Source organism: Oncorhynchus mykiss, chromosome 9 (genome assembly GCF_013265735.2).
Source record: "Oncorhynchus mykiss isolate Arlee chromosome 9, USDA_OmykA_1.1, whole genome shotgun sequence".
Lineage (NCBI taxonomy): Eukaryota > Metazoa > Chordata > Actinopteri > Salmoniformes > Salmonidae > Oncorhynchus > Oncorhynchus mykiss.
This window is the reverse complement of record NC_048573.1, coordinates 14,153,987-14,175,081: the sequence shown is the minus strand read 5'-3', so window position 1 is coordinate 14,175,081 and position 21,095 is coordinate 14,153,987. Positions and strand designations below refer to the sequence as shown.

General features: G+C 41.8%; 1 protein-coding gene across 1 annotated transcript in view; it reads left to right on the top strand.

The window, feature by feature from the left end:
- Positions 1–20,733, top strand: part of ndrg2 (NDRG family member 2) — a 36,964-nt gene extending 16,231 nt beyond the window's left edge. The window contains exons 2-16 of the mRNA XM_036989203.1: positions 6,420–6,513; positions 8,617–8,658; positions 9,063–9,168; positions 9,464–9,584; positions 9,686–9,748; positions 10,002–10,062; positions 12,253–12,339; positions 13,441–13,497; positions 15,013–15,116; positions 15,588–15,626; positions 15,769–15,820; positions 15,927–15,974; positions 16,561–16,596; positions 16,712–16,763; positions 17,381–20,733. Of these exons, the coding sequence (XP_036845098.1) occupies positions 6,439–6,513; positions 8,617–8,658; positions 9,063–9,168; positions 9,464–9,584; positions 9,686–9,748; positions 10,002–10,062; positions 12,253–12,339; positions 13,441–13,497; positions 15,013–15,116; positions 15,588–15,626; positions 15,769–15,820; positions 15,927–15,974; positions 16,561–16,596; positions 16,712–16,763; positions 17,381–17,544 (1,107 nt within the window). The 5' untranslated portion in view covers positions 6,420–6,438 and the 3' untranslated portion in view covers positions 17,545–20,733. The remainder of the gene's footprint in view (positions 1–6,419; positions 6,514–8,616; positions 8,659–9,062; positions 9,169–9,463; positions 9,585–9,685; positions 9,749–10,001; positions 10,063–12,252; positions 12,340–13,440; positions 13,498–15,012; positions 15,117–15,587; positions 15,627–15,768; positions 15,821–15,926; positions 15,975–16,560; positions 16,597–16,711; positions 16,764–17,380) is intronic.
- The last annotated feature ends 362 nt before the right edge of the window (positions 20,734–21,095 follow it).

The following is a 21,095-nucleotide window of genomic DNA, read 5'->3' as shown; positions in this document are numbered from 1 at the left end:
CAACATTTCTATCTCACGTTTTCAGCCCTCCTGAACGCAACCATGCCGCCTACGTAAGCTTCATGATTTTTAAACTGAACACATTTAGTTACATATGGCAGCTGTACTGACTACTCCACCGAACGGTCAGATTATATCCAAAGCCTGTGTAAACACAATTATCCCGCGAGAGCTATTTCCTGATGCGTAAAAGCTGATTTTGCGTGTCAGGCTACCAAGCGCTTCAGGACCGATAACGCAAGCTAAGCAGCTGTTGAATAACATCCATAATACAAAGAGCAAACTGTTGAGAGCTAGAGACAGAGATATACGTGGGGGGGGTGTTCAGCTCCCCCATAGCTCTCTCCCTCTCTCTCTCTCCATCTCTATGTAGTGACAGACGGTCCCTCCTGTGCAGTTTAACCATTTTTACACGCTCTAGAACACACTGTCTCACACACAGGGAGAAAGATAGATTGAGAGAGTGATTGAGAGGGGGAGAGAGTGTGCTTGAGAGAGAGAGGGCAAGAGAGGAAAAGAGAGAGAGAGAGAGAAAGAGATAAAGAGAGAGCGAGAGATAAAGAGGGGCGGACAGAAAGAGGAGGGTGGGAGCAAAAGAGAAAGGAACAGAGATAGCAAATGACAAATTTGCTGTATATACATACAGTGCCTTAAGAAAGTATTCATACCCCTTGAATTGTTTTTAAAATTACGATTGTTTTGTCACTGGCCTAGACCAAATTCAAAGTGGATTGATGTTTTTCAATCGTTTTTACAAATTATTTACAAATGACAAGCTGAAATGTCTTGAATCAATACGTATTCAACCCCTTTATGGCACCCCTAAATAAATTCAAGAGTAAAAATGAGCTTAACAAGTTACCTAATACGTTTCATGGACTCTCTATGTGTGCAATAATACTGTTAACATTATTTTTTATGACTACCTCATCTCTGTACCCAACTCATTAAATTATCTGTAAGGTCCCTCAGTTGAGCATCGAGATTCAACCACAAAGACCAGGAAGGTTTTCTAATGCCTCGCAAAGTAGGGCACCCACCATGAGGCCAATGTTAACTTTAAAACAGTTAAAGAGTTTAATGGTTGTGATGAGAGAGAGAGAGGCTAATACATAATCAACCTACCCGCTAGTCACATGACTGAATGATTGCCACATTCCAGTCAATAGCTAACCAACTAGCTCTTGCACATAACACATTGTGGCTGATCATTTTGTGAAACAGTGTGATGCAATGCTGCTGCCTGTGTAGAGCTCCGGTCTGAAGTAGTGCACTATATAGGGAATTTGGGATGATGTCACTGTTTGTTGATTTGCAGAGAGCTGATTCATATTGTTATCCATGGCTTGTATTGTAATTTAATTACTTGTGTACAACCAAATTGTACCGGGTGATTGTCTCTCTGATAATTATTCCGTTACCATTCCATAAAATTACTTTCATGTCATGTGGCATTAGATTGGACATCTAGTCGCTCGCTATTAAAATGTTAATTTCAGTATTTGAAAGTAATAATATTATGAAGGCGATTAAAATATATTCTACATTCTGAATAATAGAGTGGAATAAAGACGCTTGTGAAGTGGTAGCATCGCCGCCTCCGGCTCACGTATCTATACTGTCAGCAAGGGTTGGAATCCAGCCAACTGTCCTTTAAAACAACCTCTCTCTATCTTCACCCACTGTCATCCTCTCTCTCTAAAAATGGAAAATGTCATACAAATCTATATATGTGACCCAGCACCCCTTTTCAGTCTTATGTAGCAACATTTGAAATTGTGTTTTTCACATTGGATAAAAGTTGAGATTCTACAAAAACACTGCAGTTGAGCAACGTCGGGAAAGTAGTTCTGCTTTGAAAGGTGATAAACTTGTAACCCTACTTTTGACAAAATTGGCTTTGAATGTTTTGGTACACATACTGGAGAGCTCTTCTTTGCCTACACCCATTCAGCATTGTTCACACCCTCTTAAGCCTTAGCCTCACCCATCTCTTTAAGGATTCACATGTGTAACCATGCGCTTAGCAGAGAGAGCAAGGTAGTGTAGTAAACAACCAAAGATTTCAAGAGTAAAAGTGGTGAAGATGGTAGCCTACAATAAGGAAAACCTCCAGGTAAAAATGCACTTTATCTAGTCTTTGGCCTATATCCTAATCTGACTTTGGTGCAGGTCATGTTGTTCTTCACATTACCATCTTTGGTAAACACACACTATATCAAATAATTATGTTTATTTGTCACATGCACAGGATACAGAAGGTGTATTTTTGAACGTGTTAAATCGTTACTGGCATAGTCGCAATATCAAAAACAGAAAGTGTCCAGATAAATATTTTATCATTATTAAATGATGCTTACCCAGACACACTTGCCTAGATTGATGGGTCATGTGAAAGAGAGGCTATAGCCATCCCCCAGCCACATCTAGCTACGTGGATGGGTCTCAATTGTCTACACGTGGAGTCTTGCTTGGACATGTAAATTAGCTGCTAAACAATGAACCATAATGCAGTACTAGCAATACAAGTGGATGGTCATATCGTAGCACCTGGTATTATCGGCATATTCAACAGCGTTTTTAAGAAGTATATTACCTTCAACAGTGTTATCTTGTGATCAAGCCGTCAATGTTTTGTGATTATTGGTGTTGTAAAAATGTTAGCTAACGTGTTAGCAATTAGCATGTTTGACATTTCAGTGGAAATACTACTATTTGATAAGCGATTCAGTGAAAAAAACAAGTCCGGTATTTTCGGCATACGGACCCAGTTATTGGCCACCTTACTATTTTGTTCAATTACAAGATATATCTGTTTAATTTTGTTCAAAAAAAAGAGACAATAACCCCATATCCAAAGTTTTTACTAGATAGTTGGCTAGTCTTCCAGTTTAAAAAATGTGAAAATCGGTGGTCAACTAGCTCGAAGGGTGTCTTTAGTCTCAAAACGTACAGTTATTTTCCAGTCCGTTTAAATGTTGAGATCAAGGTGATTTAATTCTCCAACCGCTAGAGAGTGTCTGAAGTTGGGGCGGTGTCCGATGTTGGGGGAAAATTAGCTAGCTAGCCACCATGCATGAAATTTTGTAGTATGAATCTGCAGGTAGCTAAAGCTAACCAACAAGGTTCATTGTTAGCTAGCTAGCTGACATTAGGCTATAACTAGCAATGCAAAAGATTTCTGAGATACAAATAATATTACTACACAGATCATACATGTAATGTTAGCTAGCGAGCCAGCCAGCTAATGTTTCTCTGATTTCAAAACTTGGTCAACTTCTTCTATGACAACAACACTGTTGATCAGCATTTCTTCCCCATCACTGTCATCAAATCACATTTTATTTGTCACATACACGTGTTTAGCAGATGTTATTGCGGGTGTAGAGAAATGCTTGTGTTTCTAGCTCCAACAGTGCAGTAATATCTAACAAGTAATATCTAACAATACACACAATCCAAAGTAAAGGAATGGGATTAAGAATATATAAATATTTGAACGAGGAATATCAGAGCGTCATAGACAAAGATACAGTATATACTTATGAGATGAGTAATGCAAGATATATAAACATTATTAAAGTGTCTAGTGTTCCAATTATTAAAGTGGCCAGTGATTTCAAGTCTGTGTATATAGGGCTGCAGCCTCTAATGTTCTAGTGATGGCTGTTTAACAGTCTGATGGCCTTGAGATAGAAGCTGTCTCTCGGTCCAAGCTTTGATGCACCTGTACTGACCTCGCCTTCTGGATGATAGCGCGGTGAACAGGCAGTGGCTCAGGTGCTTTTTGTCCTTAATGATCTTTTTGGCCTTCCATGTTTCATCGGGTGCTGTAGGTGTCCTGGAGGGCAGGTAGTTTGCCCCCGGTGATGCGTTGGACAGATCGCACCATCCTCTGGAGAGCCCTGCAGTTGAGGGCGGTGCAATTACCGTACCAGGCGGTGATACAGCCCGACAGGATGCTCTCCATTGTGCATCTGTAAAAGTTTGTAAGGGTTTTACGTGCCATGCCACATTTCCTCTTCCTCCTGACTTTGAAGAGGCGCTGTTGCGCCTTGTTTCCTTCTCCACTGTGCTCCAGTCGATGTGGATAGGGGGCTGCTCCCTCTGCTGTTTCCTGAAGTCCACGATTAGCTCCTTTGTTTTGTTGACGTTGGGTGAGGTTATTATCCTGGCACCACACTCCCAAGGCCCTCACCTCCTCCCTGTAGGCTGTCTTGTCATTGTTGGTAATCAGGCCTACTACTGTTGTGTCGTCTACAAACTTGATGATTGAGTTGTAGGCGTGCATGGCCACACAGTCATGGGTGAACAGGGAGTACAGGAAAGGGCTGAGCACGCATCCTTGTGGGGCCCCAGTGTTGAGGATCAGCGAATTGGAGGTGTGCGTTTCCTACCTTCACCACCTGGGGGCGGCCCGTCAGGAAGTCCAGAACCCAGTTGCACAGGGCAGGGTTCGGACCCAGGGCCGCGAGCTTAATGATGAGCTTGGAGGGTACTATGGTGTTGAATGCTGAGCTGTAGTCAATGAACAGCATTCTTATATAAGTATTCCTCTTGTCCAGATGGGCTAGGGCAGTGTGATGGCGATCGCATCGTCTGTGGATCTATTTGGGTGTTAAGCAAATTGCAGTGGGAATAGGGTGTCAGGTAAGGTAGAGATCCTTGACTAGTCTCTCAAAGCACTTCTTGATGTCAGAAGTGAGTGCTACAAGTCGATAGTCATTTCGTTCAGTTACCTTTGCTTTCTTGGGTACAGGAACAATGATGGACATCTTGAAGCAACATCAGAAGACTCTACAATGTCTGGTTCCTTTTTATTGATTTTTTTATACCTAAATCAGGGATTTCCACATCGTCTCGTTCATTTTCGAAGTCAGAGTGATTCAGTATGCACGATCGTCCTCAGGAAAGTAGTCCATCACAACTTTATCTATTTGTCAATAGCACCTGCTAAATTCAGGGCAGCAATGTTGTTGAGAGCAGTAGCAACACTTTTTTGCAGTTCTCCATGATATCTTTAAAAAAATCTGCGGTAGCAAGGATTATCTGCACATACTGAGAAGCTCATGTTATAGACTGTCACGCCCTGACCTTAGTCTTTTTATTTCTCTATTTGGTTAGTCGAGGTGTGATTTAGGTGGGCATTCTAGTTTTTCTAATTCTTTGTTGGCCGGGTATGGTTCCCAATCAGAGGCAGCTGTCTATCATTGTCTCTGATTGGGGATCATACTTAGGCAGCCTTTTTTCCCACCTCAGTTTGTGGAATCTTGTTTTTGTGTAGTGCCTGTGAGCACGCCAGTCGTTACGTCTCGTTTGCTGTTTATTGTTTTTGTTGGGGAGTTTCATTTGAATAAACATGTGGAACTCTATGCACGCTGCGCCATGGTCCTCTCATTTCAATGAACGTAACATAGACAGAAGCATGCTACATGGCAGACCAATCCGAACTCATCTCATGTCCATCCATGGCTAGCGGGATGGTTCTTGTATTTTTCCGTGGCTGAACCAACTAGGCTTGTAATTTAACATTTTTATTTGTATTTACAGATGGCATACACGTTTGTTATTAAGGTACATGAAAGTTCACATGTTCCAAGAGGCGTTTCTGCCAAAAAACACATATGGATGAGAATGATTAATTTCCTGAAATGGGTAACATATTTAAAAATGTAACCTTCTTCTTCTCTGAGGGATATCCTGTCCCTAAATTGCAACAGCCTGACGGAATAGAAAACACAAATCTAGGGAAGGGATGTGCCAATGGTTAGCCACAAGCCAAGCTACAGCCCGCCATGTCATCATTCATTAGCCTTCAATGTGCACTTCCTCATTTCAGACAGGCTACTGTTTTGGGCATGGTCAATTTGATACGGAAAGAATACAAAAACAGGCTATATTATTAGGCTCACAAGTTGATGTGGTATTTATCAAACAGGTGACAGTGATGATTATATTAAGACGATTCAGGAGTACTCAACCTCCAAGTCGCTGTGGAGAGAGATATGTAGGGGGGAGATAGGGAGAGATGGGCAGAGTGTCGAGGGATGTTTTCTGTGTTTGAGACACACAGAGACACAGGCACCTTAGGGGCCACACACACACACACTGGGATTACAGTTGAATAATGTCACCTTGGCACTGCATTCTGCCTAAAGTGGCCTATGTACGTCCCTCTCTGCTTGTTCTGTTTCTCTCTTTCTCTCTCTCTCTCTCTCTCGCTATCCCTCCATCATCCCTTATTCTTCCCAGTTAATTATGTTGCAAACTTTAATTAGTAAATCACTTCCATGAAGTCCTGCGGAACTGCGACAGTCCCAGTGGATTAAGGCAGAGTGTGTGCGTGTGTGCGTGCGTGCACGTGAGAGACGCTCAAATTGTAATGCGTTTTCATTCGTAAACGTGTGTATCTTCTCTAGGGCTTGAACAAGTGACGCCATGACGACGGAGATGCAGGAGATCGCCATCACAGAGGAAAAACCTTTACTTCCTGGTCAGCCCGATCCTACAAAGGTACACACAGGCACATACACACACATACATACACACTGCCACATGCAGGCTGACACATCCAGACTTCAGAAAGTATTTACACCACTTGATTTCTTCCACATTTTGTTGTTACATGGTGGGATTAAAATGGATTGAATTGTCTTTTTTTTTTGTCAATGATCTACACAGAATACTCTGTAATGTCAAATTGGAAGTAAAAGTATAAGATTTGTAGGATAAAAAATACTAATATATCTTGATTTTGATAAGTATTCATCCCCCTGAGTCAATACATGTCAGAATCCCCTTTGGCAGTGATTACAGCTGTGAGTCTTTCTGGGTACATTTCTAAACGCTTTGCACACGTGGATTGTACAATATTTGCACATTATTTAAAAAAAATTCAAGCTCTGTCAAGTTGGTTTTTGATCATTGCTACACAGCCATTTTCAAGTCTTACAATAGATTTTCAAGCTAATTTAAGTCCGTACTAGGCCACTCAGGAACATTCAATGCCGTCTTGGTAAGCAACTCCAGTGTATATTTGACCTTGTGTTTTAGGTTATTTTCCTGCTGAAAGGTGTTGGAAAGCAGACTGAACCAGGTTTTCCTCTAGTATGATTTTTCCTATGCTTATCTCTGTTCCGTTTATTTTTATCACAAAAAAACGAGTCCTTGCCGAAGATAAGCATACCCATAACATGATGCAGCCACTACCATGCTTGAAAATATGAAAAGTGGTACTCAGTAATGTGTTGGATTTGCCCCAAACATAACACTTTGTATTCAGGACATGAAGTACATTTCTTTGCCACATCTTTTGCAGTTTTAACTTAAGTGCCTTATTTCAAACAGGATGCATGTTTTTGAATATTTGTATTCTGTACAGGCTTCCTTCTTTTCACTCTGTCAGTTAGGTTGGTATTGTGCAGTAACTACAATGTTGTTGATCCATCCTCCGTTGTCTCCTATCAGCACCGTTAAACTGTAGCTGTTTTAAAGTCATGGTGAAATCTCCTTCATTTCCGGCAACTGAGTTAGGAAGGACGCCCATATCTTTGTAGTGACTGGGTGTATTGATACACCATCCAAAGTGTAATTAATAACTTCACCATGCTCAAAGGGATATTCAATGTCTGCTTATTTCTTTATTTTGCCATCTACCAATAGGGGTCCTTCTTTGCGTGGCGTTGGAAAACCTCCCTGGTCTTTGTGGTTGAATTTGTGTTTGAAATTCACTGCCCGACTGAGGGACCATACAGAAAATTGTATGTGTGGGGTACAGAGACACCATTATTGCACACTGTTAGCCCATGCAACCTATTATGTGACTTGTTAAGCACATTTTTACTCCTGAACATATTTAGCCTTGCCATAACAAAGGGGTTGAATACTTATTGACTCAAGACATTTCAGCTAGCCATAAAAAAATATAAAAATGTCTAAAAACATAATTCCACTTTGACATGGGGTATTGTGTGTGACAAAAACATCTTAAATTAGTCCATTTTAAATCGGCAACAAAATGTGGACAAAGTCAAGGGGTGTGTCTTTGTGTGTGTGACTGCATGTGTTCTCGTGTGTGTACTTGTGTAGTTGCTGGGCTAGGCTGGCTCAGACATGAGAGCTTGGTTGATGTCATAGCCCTGAGGGTGTGTAAGATGAGAAGCTCTTCTGTTGTTGTGCAGAACAGAGCTGAAGAGGAGGGTTGAGATGTGTTGTCTCACTGCTGCCATCTGCTGACGGTGGACTGTTAGGGGAATTACAGACTCAAATGCATAATCCAGGACCATATTCCAAGAGTGTCTCAGAGTAGGAGGGCTAATCTAAGATATCAGGTCCGCCGTGTCCAGAATCATAATACATTGATCTTATTCATTATGATGTAAAAGATAGAAACTGACCCTACTTTGTGAATACGGGCACACGACTCATGTTAGTGGGCTGATACTGTGAAAAGTATTTTCCAATGAACAGCTGTATATATTCATTTCACAATTATCTTCCCAGAGAGGTTCCCAGATGTATTTCACAATGATATTGTGTGTCAGAAATATGTCTGGTTCTGCCTACTGTTGTACCCAAAACCAATAGAGACCTGAACGGTTTTCTCCATCTATGTAGGATGTTGAGGCTGCAGCTCGGATACTGTTGGACCAGGGCCAGGTAACACTGTTTTTGAATAAATGGCCGTGTGTGTGTATGTGTGTGTATGTGTCGTGTTTGTGTCAGTGAAAGTATGTTTGTTCAACATATGTTTGTGTGTGTATGGTTTTATTTCGATATGTGGAAGAATGTTCACTGTATATTTGAGAGAGAGAGTGTGTGTGTGTGTGTGTGTGTGTGTGTGTGTGTGTGTGTGTGTGTGTGTGTGTGTGTGTGTGTGTGTGTGTGTGTGTGTGTGTGTGTGTGTGTGCGTGCGTGCGTGTGTATGGTTTTATTTCGATATGTGGAAGAATGTTCACTGTATATTTGAGAGAGAGAGAGAGAGAGAGAGAGAGAGTGTGTGTGTGTGTGTGTAGCTTAGTGTTATGGTAGTATATGTGTGTAACTCTCTCTCTCCCTCTCAGGAACACAGTATTGAGACTCCACATGGTCTCCTCCACGTGACTCTCCATGGAACCTCCAACACACGCCGTCCTGCCATCCTGACCTTCCATGACGTGGGCCTGGACAGTGAGTCTCTGTCTCTGTCTCTCTCTCTCCTTCTCTTACTCTGTCTTTACCTTTCATCTCTGCTTTGTTTCCCTTTCCTCAGTCATCCCCTACAGCAATATGCCTTTTTTAATTTGGAGTTTCTCTTCAGTTCTGCGACTGCCCTTCAGTTTTTTATTTTTTATGGTGAATAATTTATGCTTTTCAAGTTCTGACTTTCACTATTTCTTTCTCTCTTGTTCCCATTCTCTTTCTCCCCATCTCTCTCTCTCTCTCTCTCTCTCTCTCTCTCTCTCACTCTCTCTCTCTCTCCCAGGTAAAAGCTGCTTCTCTCCTCTGTTTAAGTTTGAGGAGATGCAAGAGATAGTGAAGAACTTTACCCTGGTCCACATCGATGCTCCAGGCCAAGAGGAGGGGGCTACCGCCTATCCTATGGGGTGTGTGTGTGTGCGTGCTTGCGTGCGTGTGTGTGCGTGCATGTGTGTGCGCATGTGTGTTTAATTGTTCATATAAACATGTTCTCGCTCATGTGTTTTAGATACCAATATCCGTCCATGGAGCAAATTGCAGAGATGATCCCTGCTGTCCTGACATATTTCAAGTGAGTCAGACTTATTTAATCTTCATTACATAATAGTTGCTTGTTTACTGTCTTGTCCACCACAAAAAAAAAAATATGACTTAGTATTCTCAAACGTCTACTGGCATTCACAAGAGACGTGGTCACTAACAGAAACTCTGTCACTAAGCCGGTACTCTGTACTGAAATACAGATGTATATTACAGTCCAGACATGTATATCCATGTTGTCACTATCAGAAACTCTATCACTAAGTCTGTACTCCCTGTTCTAGTTTCCGTACTGTCATCGGAATTGGAGTGGGATCTGGTTCTTACATTCTCTCCAGGTTCACAGTGAGTGTGTTCTTATCATGTTTCTTCCCCCTGTATCAGTTCATACAGCTGTCCTGCCATAAATCACATTATAAACACGGTAGTTCCAGCACTGAATGCTGATTGGCTGAAAGGCGTGGTATATCAGACCGTATACCACAGGTATTACCTAGTAATATTGCTTAAGTATACCATGCTGTTAGTTATGTTATGTAGTCTCTTGGTACTAGTCTGTGCATTGAAATAACATGGGTTAGTGTAGTGGGGTAATGTTTATCATATAACCATATTATATATATACCCCATATTAGACCCATAATAAGACTAAGCAATTAATGGACAAAGTCTATTAGAAAGTATATCTGACTCCATTTAACATTCTAGTAGTAAACCCTCAAATGTGATCTGCAGTAAAGACTAAGCTATTAGCCCATGAAATGAATTATCTGTCTCCATAAGATGAATCACAATAGGCCAGAGCCTAAAGTTGAACCAGGTGCAATCAGCTCTTATGGGTTTAGCTGGCTAAGATCAAGGAATGGTAATGAGAAGTGAATATCAAATCAAGTATTATTTGAATAACTTTGTAAAATGAATGGATTCACATACAAGGTATAAAGCTCAAGTTACAAACCATTAACAAGCATTACGAGGCATGAGTCTAGGCATGTAGATCCTATGTCTATGTGTAGTGAGAATTAGCATCAAACAATATTTAAAAAATAATAATAATTTATTGTGTTTGGTTGCTATATTATGTCCATGTTCTCCAACGACAGGTCATAAGAGCAATTGCAATTTCTAATTGATTTCTATTAGAGCAGAGGGTCTGCAAAATAAACATCTTAAAGTGTGTTTAGACCCAATCAGGAAGTAGAGACTTGACTGCATCTTTAAACATGGATGAAATGGTATATGACTAAATCACTGTTCTGTCTCGAGAGACAGTGCTGTCAACAAAATGTATTTCAAACCTGACAAAATCACATTCAAAGATCAGTTTAAAACTATGCTATCTTTAGCAGGTCGCCTTCTATCAGATGAGGATGACAGCAACATTCAGAATAAAACATGTGAGATCTGAAGCTCACCCACTGCTTGTGTGAATCAAATATGATTTACACAAGTTTGTAAACCCATAGGTTGAGCCTGCATTAGCAAAATCTTGCTATATGGTTATCTCCTCAGTGTATCCCAGTGCTTGCTTCTTTTTGTCAATTCATACAATTCAGCAGTCTAAACACACCCAGTGCTTGCTGTTAGCTTTTGTCGTGGAAATTCAGTACTGAGAAAGACTTGGTCATTTCTTCAATCATCTTTATTTAATATCGATTAATTATTGCAATAATGAGGCCCCCCCCCCCCCTTTTAGCTGCCTTCTGGCAAACTCCAAGCGAGTTGTTATGTGCCTTTTACTGAGGAATGGCTTCCGTCTGGCCACTCTACCAGAAAAGCCTGATTGGTGGAGTGCTGCAGAGATGGTTGTTCTCCCATCTCCACAGAGGAACTCTAGAGCTCTGTCAGCGTGACCATCGGGTTCTTGGTCAGCTCTGTGACCAAGGCCCTTCTCCCCCGATTGCTCAGTTTGGTCGGGTGGCCAGCTCTATTCATTTTTATTATTATATTTTTTTATATAACTAGACAAGTCAGTTAAGAACAAATTCTTATTTAAAATGACAGCCTTGGTGGTTCCGAACTTCTTTCATTTAAGAATGATTGAGGCCACTGTGTTCTTGGGGACCTTCAATGCTGCACCTGATCTCAATTTTGGGTCTCATAGCAAATGGTCTGAATACTTTCGTAAATAAGGTATTTCTGTGTATCTAAAAACCTGTTTTCGCTTTGTCATTATGGGGTATTATGTGGAGATTGCTAAAAAAAAAGAGAAGAAGATTTAATCCATTTAAGAATAAGGCTGTAGTGTAACAAACTGGAGATGTCAAAGGGTCTGAATACTTTCCAAAGACACTGTTAATACTGACAAATGTTTTACTCTCGCTTTGGTTCTCTCTCGCTTTCATTCTCTCTCTCTTTTATTCTCTCTTTTATTCTCTCTCTTTCTCTCTCTGTCTCGGTCTCTCTCTCTCGCTTTCATTCTCTCTCTTTTATTCTCTCTCTCTTTTATTCTGTCTCTGTCTCTGTCTGTCTCTGTCTCTGTCTCTGTCTCTCTCGCTCTCGCTCTCTCTCGCTCTCTCTCTCTCTCCTTCTCAGATGACCCATCCAGACTCAGTTGAAGGTCTGGTTCTCATCAACATGGATCCTGAGACCAGAGGGTGGATGGACTGGGCGGCCCAGAAGGTTACTGTCCATTTAATATGTTTAAAAATATATATTTTAAAGTCTTTTGTATTAAATATTATCATTACTCAGAAGCCCAGAAGGTTCTTTTGTATTTATTATGGATCCCATTTGCAACTACACTTCCTGGGGTCCAGCAAAATAAAGGCAGTATTTACCATTTTAAAGACATTACATTTAATTCACAGCACATTAAGTGTGTGCCTTCAGGCCACTACTCACCACATATCTACAACACAAAATCCATGTATGTGTATAGTGCGTATGTTATCATGTGTCTGTGTCTACGTTTGTGTTGCTTCACAGTCCCCGCTGTTCCATAAGGTGTATTTTTATCTGTGTTTTAAATCTCATTTTACTGCTTGCATCAGTTACCTGATGTGGAATAGAGTTTCATGTAGTCATGGCTCTATTTAGTACTGCACGCCTCCCATAGGTAGGAATCATTTTTGCTTCCCTCCAGAACTGAGGGCACACACTTTCTAGTAGGCTTAAATTGAAGATATGGCAAAAAGGAGTGGCAAAATCGTCTGCTATTTTTCTCAGTAATTTTATTGACCACCAAATCCCCTAGATTCAGACTCCTAATTATCCTTACCCCTCTGAAGACTCCATACCAACTTCCACGCCAGTCAGAACTGACGTGGTTTATCTCTGAACACTAACAGTTGGTTTCTTCATGACTGCAGGATAAGGGGAACAGGGGGTGTGTTCATGAATGTTTATATGTTCATGAATACTAGCAGCATTTCCATCAATTTGACTATTAGATTAAATATTAGTCCAAGATCTTATTCAATTTGATAAGTTCTCTTCTGTGTTCTTGTTGTGTTCATTTTAAAATTAAAATAGAAACTCAATTATCACCAGAAATGTAAAAATTGCTCTCATAAACAGCCATTATGTTCTAGGACAATGGAGTATTTTGATGAATATTGTTATTGTGAAATGACAATTTGATAAATTAGCGTTTAGAGGAGGATAACTGCTAGTTGAATTGTATTCATGGTGGTTGTACAGTGCTGTATGATATTGACTAAGCTGTTATTACTTTGTCTTATATCTCTCTCTTTCTGTCTCCTCTTGTCTGTCTGTCTCTAGATCACTACCCTGACCTCCTCCATCACAGAGCAGATCCTGAGTCATCTCTTCAGCCAGGTGTGTGTGTGTGTGTGTGTGTGTGTGTAAAAACATACTGTGGTTTTTTTACTATTGAACTATCTATCTTTATCCTATAAAACACACAATATTTGACATAGTAAGGACATAAACTCAGCAAAAAAATAAACGTCCATTTTTTAAAAATCCAAATAACTTCACAGATCTTCATTGTAAAGGGTTTAAACACTGTTTCCTATGCTTGTTCAATGAACCATAAACAATTAATGAACATGCACCTGTGGAATGGTCGTTAAGACACTAACAGCTTACAGACGGTAGGCAATTAAGGTCACAGTTATGGAAACTTAGAACACTAAAGAGGCCTTTCTACTGACTCTGAAAAACACCAAAAGAAAGATGCCCAGGGTCCCTGCTCATATGCGTGAACGTGCCTTGGGTATGCTGCAAGGAGGCATGAGGACTGCAGATGTGGCCAGGGCAATAAATGGCACTGTCCGTACTGTGAGATGCCTAAGACAGCACTACAGGGAGACTGGACAGACAGCTGATTGTCCTCGCAGTGGCAGACCACGTGTAATAACACCTGCACAGGATCGGTACATCTGAACATCATATCTGCAGGACAGGTACATGATGGCAACAACAACTGCCCGAGTTACACCAGGAACGCACAATCCCTCCATCAGTGCTCAGACTGTCCACAATAGGCTGAGAGAGGCTGGACTGAGGGCTTGTAGGCCTGTTGTAAGGCAGGTCCTCACCAGACATCACCGGCAACAACATCGCCTATGGGCACAAACCCACCATCGCTGGACCAGACAGGACTGGCAAAAAGTTATCTTCACTGACAAGTCGCGGTTTTGTCTCAACAGGTATGATGGTTGGATTCGTATTTATCGTCAACGGACTGAGTTTGTTGTCATTTCAGGCAATCTCAACGCTGTGCGTTACAGGGAAGACATCCTCCTCCCTCATGTGGTACTCTTCCTGCAGGCTCATCCTGACATGACCCTCCAGCATGACAATGCCACCAGCCATACTGCTCATTTTGTGTGTGATTTCCTTCAAGACAGGAATGTCAGTGTTCTGCCATGGCCAGCGAAGAGCCGGGATCTCAATCCCATGGAGCACGTCTGGGACCTGTTGGATCGGAGGGTGAGGGCTGAAATGTCCGGGAACTTGCAGGTGCCTTGGTGGAAGAGTGGGGTAACATCTCACAGCAAGAACTGGAAAATCTGGTGCAGTCCATGAGGAGGAGATGCACAGCAGTACTTAATGCAGCTGGTGACCACACCAGATACTGACTGTTACTTTTGATTTTTACCCCCCCCCCCCCCTTTGTTCAGGGACAAATGATTCTGTTTCTGTTAGTCACATGTCTGTAGAACTTGTTCAGTTTATGTCTCAGTTTTTGAATCTTATTATGTTCATTCAAATATTTACACGTTCATTTTGTTGAAAATAAACACAGTTGACAGTGAGAGGACGTTTCTTTTTTTGCTGAGTTTAGTAAGGACAATACTGTTGTGTAATTTCTGTCTTGGTTTATAGGAGGAGATGTCAGCAAATGCAGACCTGGTGAGGTCACACAGAGATCGCATCTCTAAAGCCCCCAACCTCATCAACATTGAGCTGTTCTGGAGAAGCTACAACAGGTACACACATAAACAGTCCCATTCAAAATCCTTTTTTCCCTACCTGTGCTCTTTCACTAACCTAAACATGTGGGGGCGGCAGCGTAGCCTAGTGGTTAGAGCGTTGGACTAGTAACCGAAAGGTTGCAAGTTCGAATCCCCAAGGTACAAATCTGTCGTTTTGCTCCCGAACAAGGCAGTTAACCCACTAGGCCGTCATTGAAAATAAGAATTTGTTCATAACTAAATAAAGTTTTTTTTTTTTTAATAACCCCCCCCCCCCCCCCCCCCCCCCCCCATAAAGAAAACCTACCCTGGCTTCTAAACCTAATTCTAACCCTAAACCCCCTAGAAATAGCATTTGACCGTGTGGGGACCAACTAAATGTCCCCAGTTGGTCAAATGTTGTTTTATTTACCAGAAGTCCCCACAAGAATACACACACAAACCTACACTAGTGTAACCTCCCCTTCCTCCTTTCCTCTCTTACAGCCGCAGGGATCTGATCATTGACCGTAACAGCAACTTCAAGTAAGTCTTTTTTACCCCTTAAATCAGCTGTGACAACAGTGTGGAATATGTCTCTCACTCTATCTCTCTCTTTTTCTCTCTTTCTCCCTCTGTCTTGCTCTCTCTCTCTCTCTCTCTCTCTCTCTCTCTCTCTCTTTCTCAGGTGTCCCGTGATGCTGGTGGTTGGGGATCAGGCACCTCATGAGGAGGCTGCTGTAAGTCTTCTACATACGTTAGACCTACAATGTAACCATCGAATACAGGTAATGTGAATGTCGTGGTGTGATTTAATAAACATGTTTTTCTGTTCTTGTCCACCAGGTGGAGTGCAACAGCAAACTGGACCCAACAACAACCTCATTCCTCAAGGTACTCAAGCTCTACTCATCCCTTTGGTCTGGCATAATAGTCTTGTTTATACTTGCTGCTGACATGCATCGTTTGTTCTGATTGTGCCCACGTTTTCAGAAGTATGGTATTAAAATGTGTCTCATATCCGGCCACTGTCTACATTGCCACCAGATTTCCTGGTCCCTCCCTATTTTCATATATTTTTTTTACAGCTATTCTGTCAAAATAATATTGATATTAAGACACATATTGATGCCATAAGTCAACAGGGCCACCAGTCAATGATTTTAGAAGGCAGGATAATTATGATTGAAATAGTTTCACTGTCCATATCCGTCTACACTTGTAAGATATCCAGACACAATGCATGCCTGACTCCCCCGGAGGTGGTCAGGAAGATGTGATCACAATGTGTCTTTAATCGTCTACACCTGTCTGAAAATTTGGGCACAATCAGAATGAGGACAACATTAGGACAACGGATACAAGTTCGAACCAGGTATAAACGGGGCTTTAGTTGCTGCCACATAGCTCTGGCATCGGTATCAGACCTCTCTGTCAATGCAATACATCCCAACCTTTCTGTCATCCTCCTCTTCCTCAGATGGCCGATGCTGGTGGTCTTCCCCAACTCACCCAGGTAACACATTTCACACTTAACTGTGTTACGATTCAGATACACCACACAATATTTATCTAAACATTACATATACATTAAGTACAATATAATGTATCTTCTTATTGTCTGCTTACAGCCCAGCAAACTGACTGAGGCGTTCAAGTACTTCATCCAGGGGATGGGCTACAGTAAGTTCTCCTCCGTTTCTAATCTGTGGCAATGAGGAACTGCTGTGACCTATAGTGCTACTGTCTCTCTATATCAATCTAATAATCCTCTCCCTCTCTCCCCTCCTCTCTGTGTCCCCTCTCTCTTTTGCCCTCTCTCCCTCTCTTTTACCCTCTCCCTCTTTCTTTTACCCTCTCCCTCTTTCTTTTACCCCTCCCTCTCTCTTTTACCCCATCCCTCTCTCTTTTACCCCCTCCCTCTCTCTTTTACCCCCTCCCTCTCTTTTACCCCCTCCCTCTCTCTTTTACCCCCTCCCTCTCTCTTTTACCCTCTCCCTCTCTCTTTTACCCTCTCCCTCTCTCTTTTACCCTCTCCCTCTCTCTTTTACCCCCTCCCTCTCTTACCACCTCCCTCTCTCTTTTACCCCTCCCTCTTTTACCCCTCCCTCCCTCCCTCTCTTACCCCCTCCCTCTCTCTTTTACCCCCTCCCTCTCTCTTTTACCCCCTCCCTCTCTTTTACCCCCTCCCTCTCTCTTTTACCCCCTCCCTCTCTATTTTTCCCCCTCCCTCTCTCTTTTACCCCCTCCCTCTCTCTCTTACCCCTCCCTCTCTCTTTTACCCCCTCCCTCTCCCACAGTGGCATCGTCCATTATGACGCGTCTGTCTCGTTCGCGCACCGCCTCACTGTCTTCCTCCTACTCCATGGACGGGGAGCGTCAGCGTTCTCGTACCCTGTCTCAGAGCTCTCAGGGCGGGCAGATGCCCCCCAGCCCCTCCCATACCATGGAGGTGTCCTGCTGAAGAGAGAGAGAGAGAGAGAGGGGGAGAGAGAGAGATGGATGGAGAGCTAGAGGGATGGAGAGCTAGATGCATGGGTGGTGGGTGAGAGTGGGACGATAGCATTTGTCACTAACCCACTCCCACATCTCTTAAACCTGTCATTCCCCCAGACCAGCTAACAGAAAGAGACAGAGAGACAGAGGGAGAGATATGCAAAAGTAGATATAGTAAAAGTAGACGGACAGAGGGAAAATGTAAGACCGTTAATAAAACACTGTCCTCCCACAATTCATCTCATTCTAAAACTGTCCTCCCACAATTCATCTCATTCTAAAACTGTCCTCTCACAATTCATCTCAACCTCACCTATTCATCTCTTTAGAGAGAAAGAGAGAGAGAGAGAGATTTTCACCTAGACAGCGAAGGATAGAGGGAATGGATAAATGAAAATAGGGAAAGGAAGAAAGGGAGAATTTAGGAACAAGGGAATATAGAAAAAGGGTAGCAAGGAAAGGGCATTTTAGGGGTGTCGGCCAGTCCTCTCTCCCTCCCTCTATCGGAAAGTCTGTTAGCCTATAGAGCCCTTTAACCTATGGAGTGGGAAGGGTCTGTAGTGACCTCACCGTAGTGTTAACTAATAGTAATAATTATGATAATGAGAAATATGACTATGATATTAATGCTATTAATAATTATACTGACAATGATGTAATAGTAACGTTATAACAATTATTCTCTTTAATTTTAAAGTTTGAAATATTATGAAATAGAAGAAAAGACTTTAGCAGAAATACTTATAATGAAAATGTGTTTGTGTCAACTCCTTTAATTAATCAATTTTTAATGTTTTTTTGTATTGTTGCTTTTTGTAACCTGCCTCAGTGAAGGGGTGAGGCTTCTCATTGGCCATGTGAACCTTAACCATAGCAACAGCCAATGAAAGTCTACTTCCGCCTCTCTGTTGCCGGGTAGATCATGTCTTCCATTAGCCCTGTTCAAGTGACACATTTTTGTTCCCATGAGGGGATTGGGGTGGGCGGGTAAGGGGGGTGTGGTTGTTTGACTGTGTGGAGCATCTGCATGCCTGATCTGATTTCAGCCAATGTGAATATAGACGGAATGTTTCCTTTTCTTTTGTATGCAAATATGGGTTTGTTGGTGTGTGTGTGTGTGTGTGTGTGTGTGTGCACATGTGTGTTTGTTATTAAGCTTTTGGGCAAAGATTAGCAGATGACGATGATGAGGATGGATGAAGAAGAGTGACATTATTAGTGAGTTAAGTCCTACACTAGTAAATCAGTAACAAGTGCTTCCAATGCTGCTGGCAGTCCCAGACTCGACCAGCAGGGGTCACTGTGTTTGTCCAATAGTCTTTATGACGACATACATGCATGTACCTGCATGCTATGGAGTGAAGTTTCCCTCTAGCTACAGATCTAGGATACGCTTCCCCTCCACCAATCCTAACCTTAACCATTAGTGAAGAAAATGCTGAACTGACCCAAGATCATCATCTGTGGGACAACTTCCCCCTATTCCAGCCTGCATATACCTCACTACTAACATACTTTAGTCTTCATCAAAGAGATAAAATAGCAAATTCCTTGTTGAACAAGCACACTGTACATGTTGTGTGATAGCTAGATGTAGGCATTGCATTGCCCTATAGTGATGCACTCACCGATCATGACTGACAGCTCAGAGCACCAATACCAAGTCTATGACTTTGACTGACAGAGCAGCGAACCAATACCATGTCTGTCTGCTTGACTGTCAGCTGAGAGAACCAATAGCATGTCTCTCTGAAGTCAGGAGGTATGTGGAGTGGACAGTACTGGACTAGAGTATAGAGGTATCCGTATAGAGTAGGGAGTGTGAAATAAGGCATTATTGTGTGGTTCTTTGTGTGTTCCAGGGTGTTTGTGCGCGTTTGTGACTGTGTTTATGTGCCGTGCAAGTGTGTGTGCATTTGAAAGCTCTCATACCTTCTAAGCACAATTTAAGAGACAAGATGAGGAAAGGATAGAACCCATCCCCTCCCATTGGACCTTATAAATCAACAATGAACCAGCCCCTACACTGCCAACTCCCTAACCCTACACCCTAACCCTTACGCTACACCCTAACCCTAGACCTAGAAGATGACTGTCCACACTCATCAAGTCATACTATAGGAACCCTTCTCTGTATGGATCTCAGAACAGTAAAGTCAAAGCTAAAAACAGTTTTATAGGATTGTTTTATAGGATTGTAATACACTTTCAGTGAAAACTGAATGTTAAATTGTCAATGTGATCTGCATATAGTAAAAGGTCATAGACTAAAGGTACATCCATGTGAAGCTTAACACTGCCCTGATCCTAACCAATGGACTGAACACACTGTTATTTGACCCAATTACAGAAAACACTTGGAGAGCTGTGTGTATGTTTTCGAGTGTGTGAATGTGTGTGTGTGCGTGCAATGTGTGTGTTTGATTTCCGTAGTTCCGTGCAATCATTAATATGGCTTATATAACGTTTTAAAAGTATTACTTTCAATTTGAGAAACCTGTTTGCTCGTTTCTTTCCGGTTCTCTTCAGAGTTCCGCCCCTTCCTCTCTTTTTATAGTAGTCTGGTTGGATGGTTGTTGATGGAGATACTGAGGATAGGTCGGTTAAGGGTATTTTGATGATGGTGATGATGATGATGATGTTCCTAGATAATAATTGGAACATTATTTTAATGATATTTAGGCTCCTCCTAGTCTTGCATTGAGAATCAACCAATCTGGAATGGGAGCCTCGACTAACAAAGGGGAAATGGGTGGAGCCTAATAGTTTACCAATAAAGGGAAAGGGGGGGGCTTACTGTTTGAGTTGAGTGGGCTGGGCTGTGTGAATGTACGCTTGTCCATTTCTTCTTTTAATTTTTACCCTCATTTTTTCCTTCAATCATACTCTTTTATTTTCCTATTTTGTTGTTGACCATTTAGTTTTATTAAGTGAAGTGTTAGTTTACCGCCTCAGTGTGCTCACAAGTTAGACAAGCGTGTTCGTTCTTGTGTAACTTTTTTTAGCAACAGCACTAAACAAATGGGAGAATAATATAAATGATTTTAAAACAAACAGAACACAATCAAATTTACTTGTGTGGCTAATTTGTCTGTGTAATAAAATAAACAACCTAAAACATTAATGAGTAGTAATAAAAGACAAGAAGAAATCTTGACTGTTCTTTTCTTTATTAGTCCAATTTGTGATATTCAAAATGACATTGGAGTGAGTTTACAGAGAGGAGATTGGGAATTGCTTGTACAAACGTGTATATGAATGTCTAAGCTATGTTTTTGTTTGAGAACGGCTTCAACCAATCAGGCGTCTTCTGCTGTACTTATCCATATCCTTGTTATGTTGCCGTGGTTCACCTCGTTGCTAACCGACACAACCCACTCACTACACGCTGCAATTTCCTACAGAGAACAGTAGTACTTCCTGGCAAGCAAGAGAAACCCAACTCCTCTCTCTGTAAAACCGGTTATCAGTGGCGGTTCTAGAAGAAAAAGAAACACACACCTATTTAGGCGAGGTGGT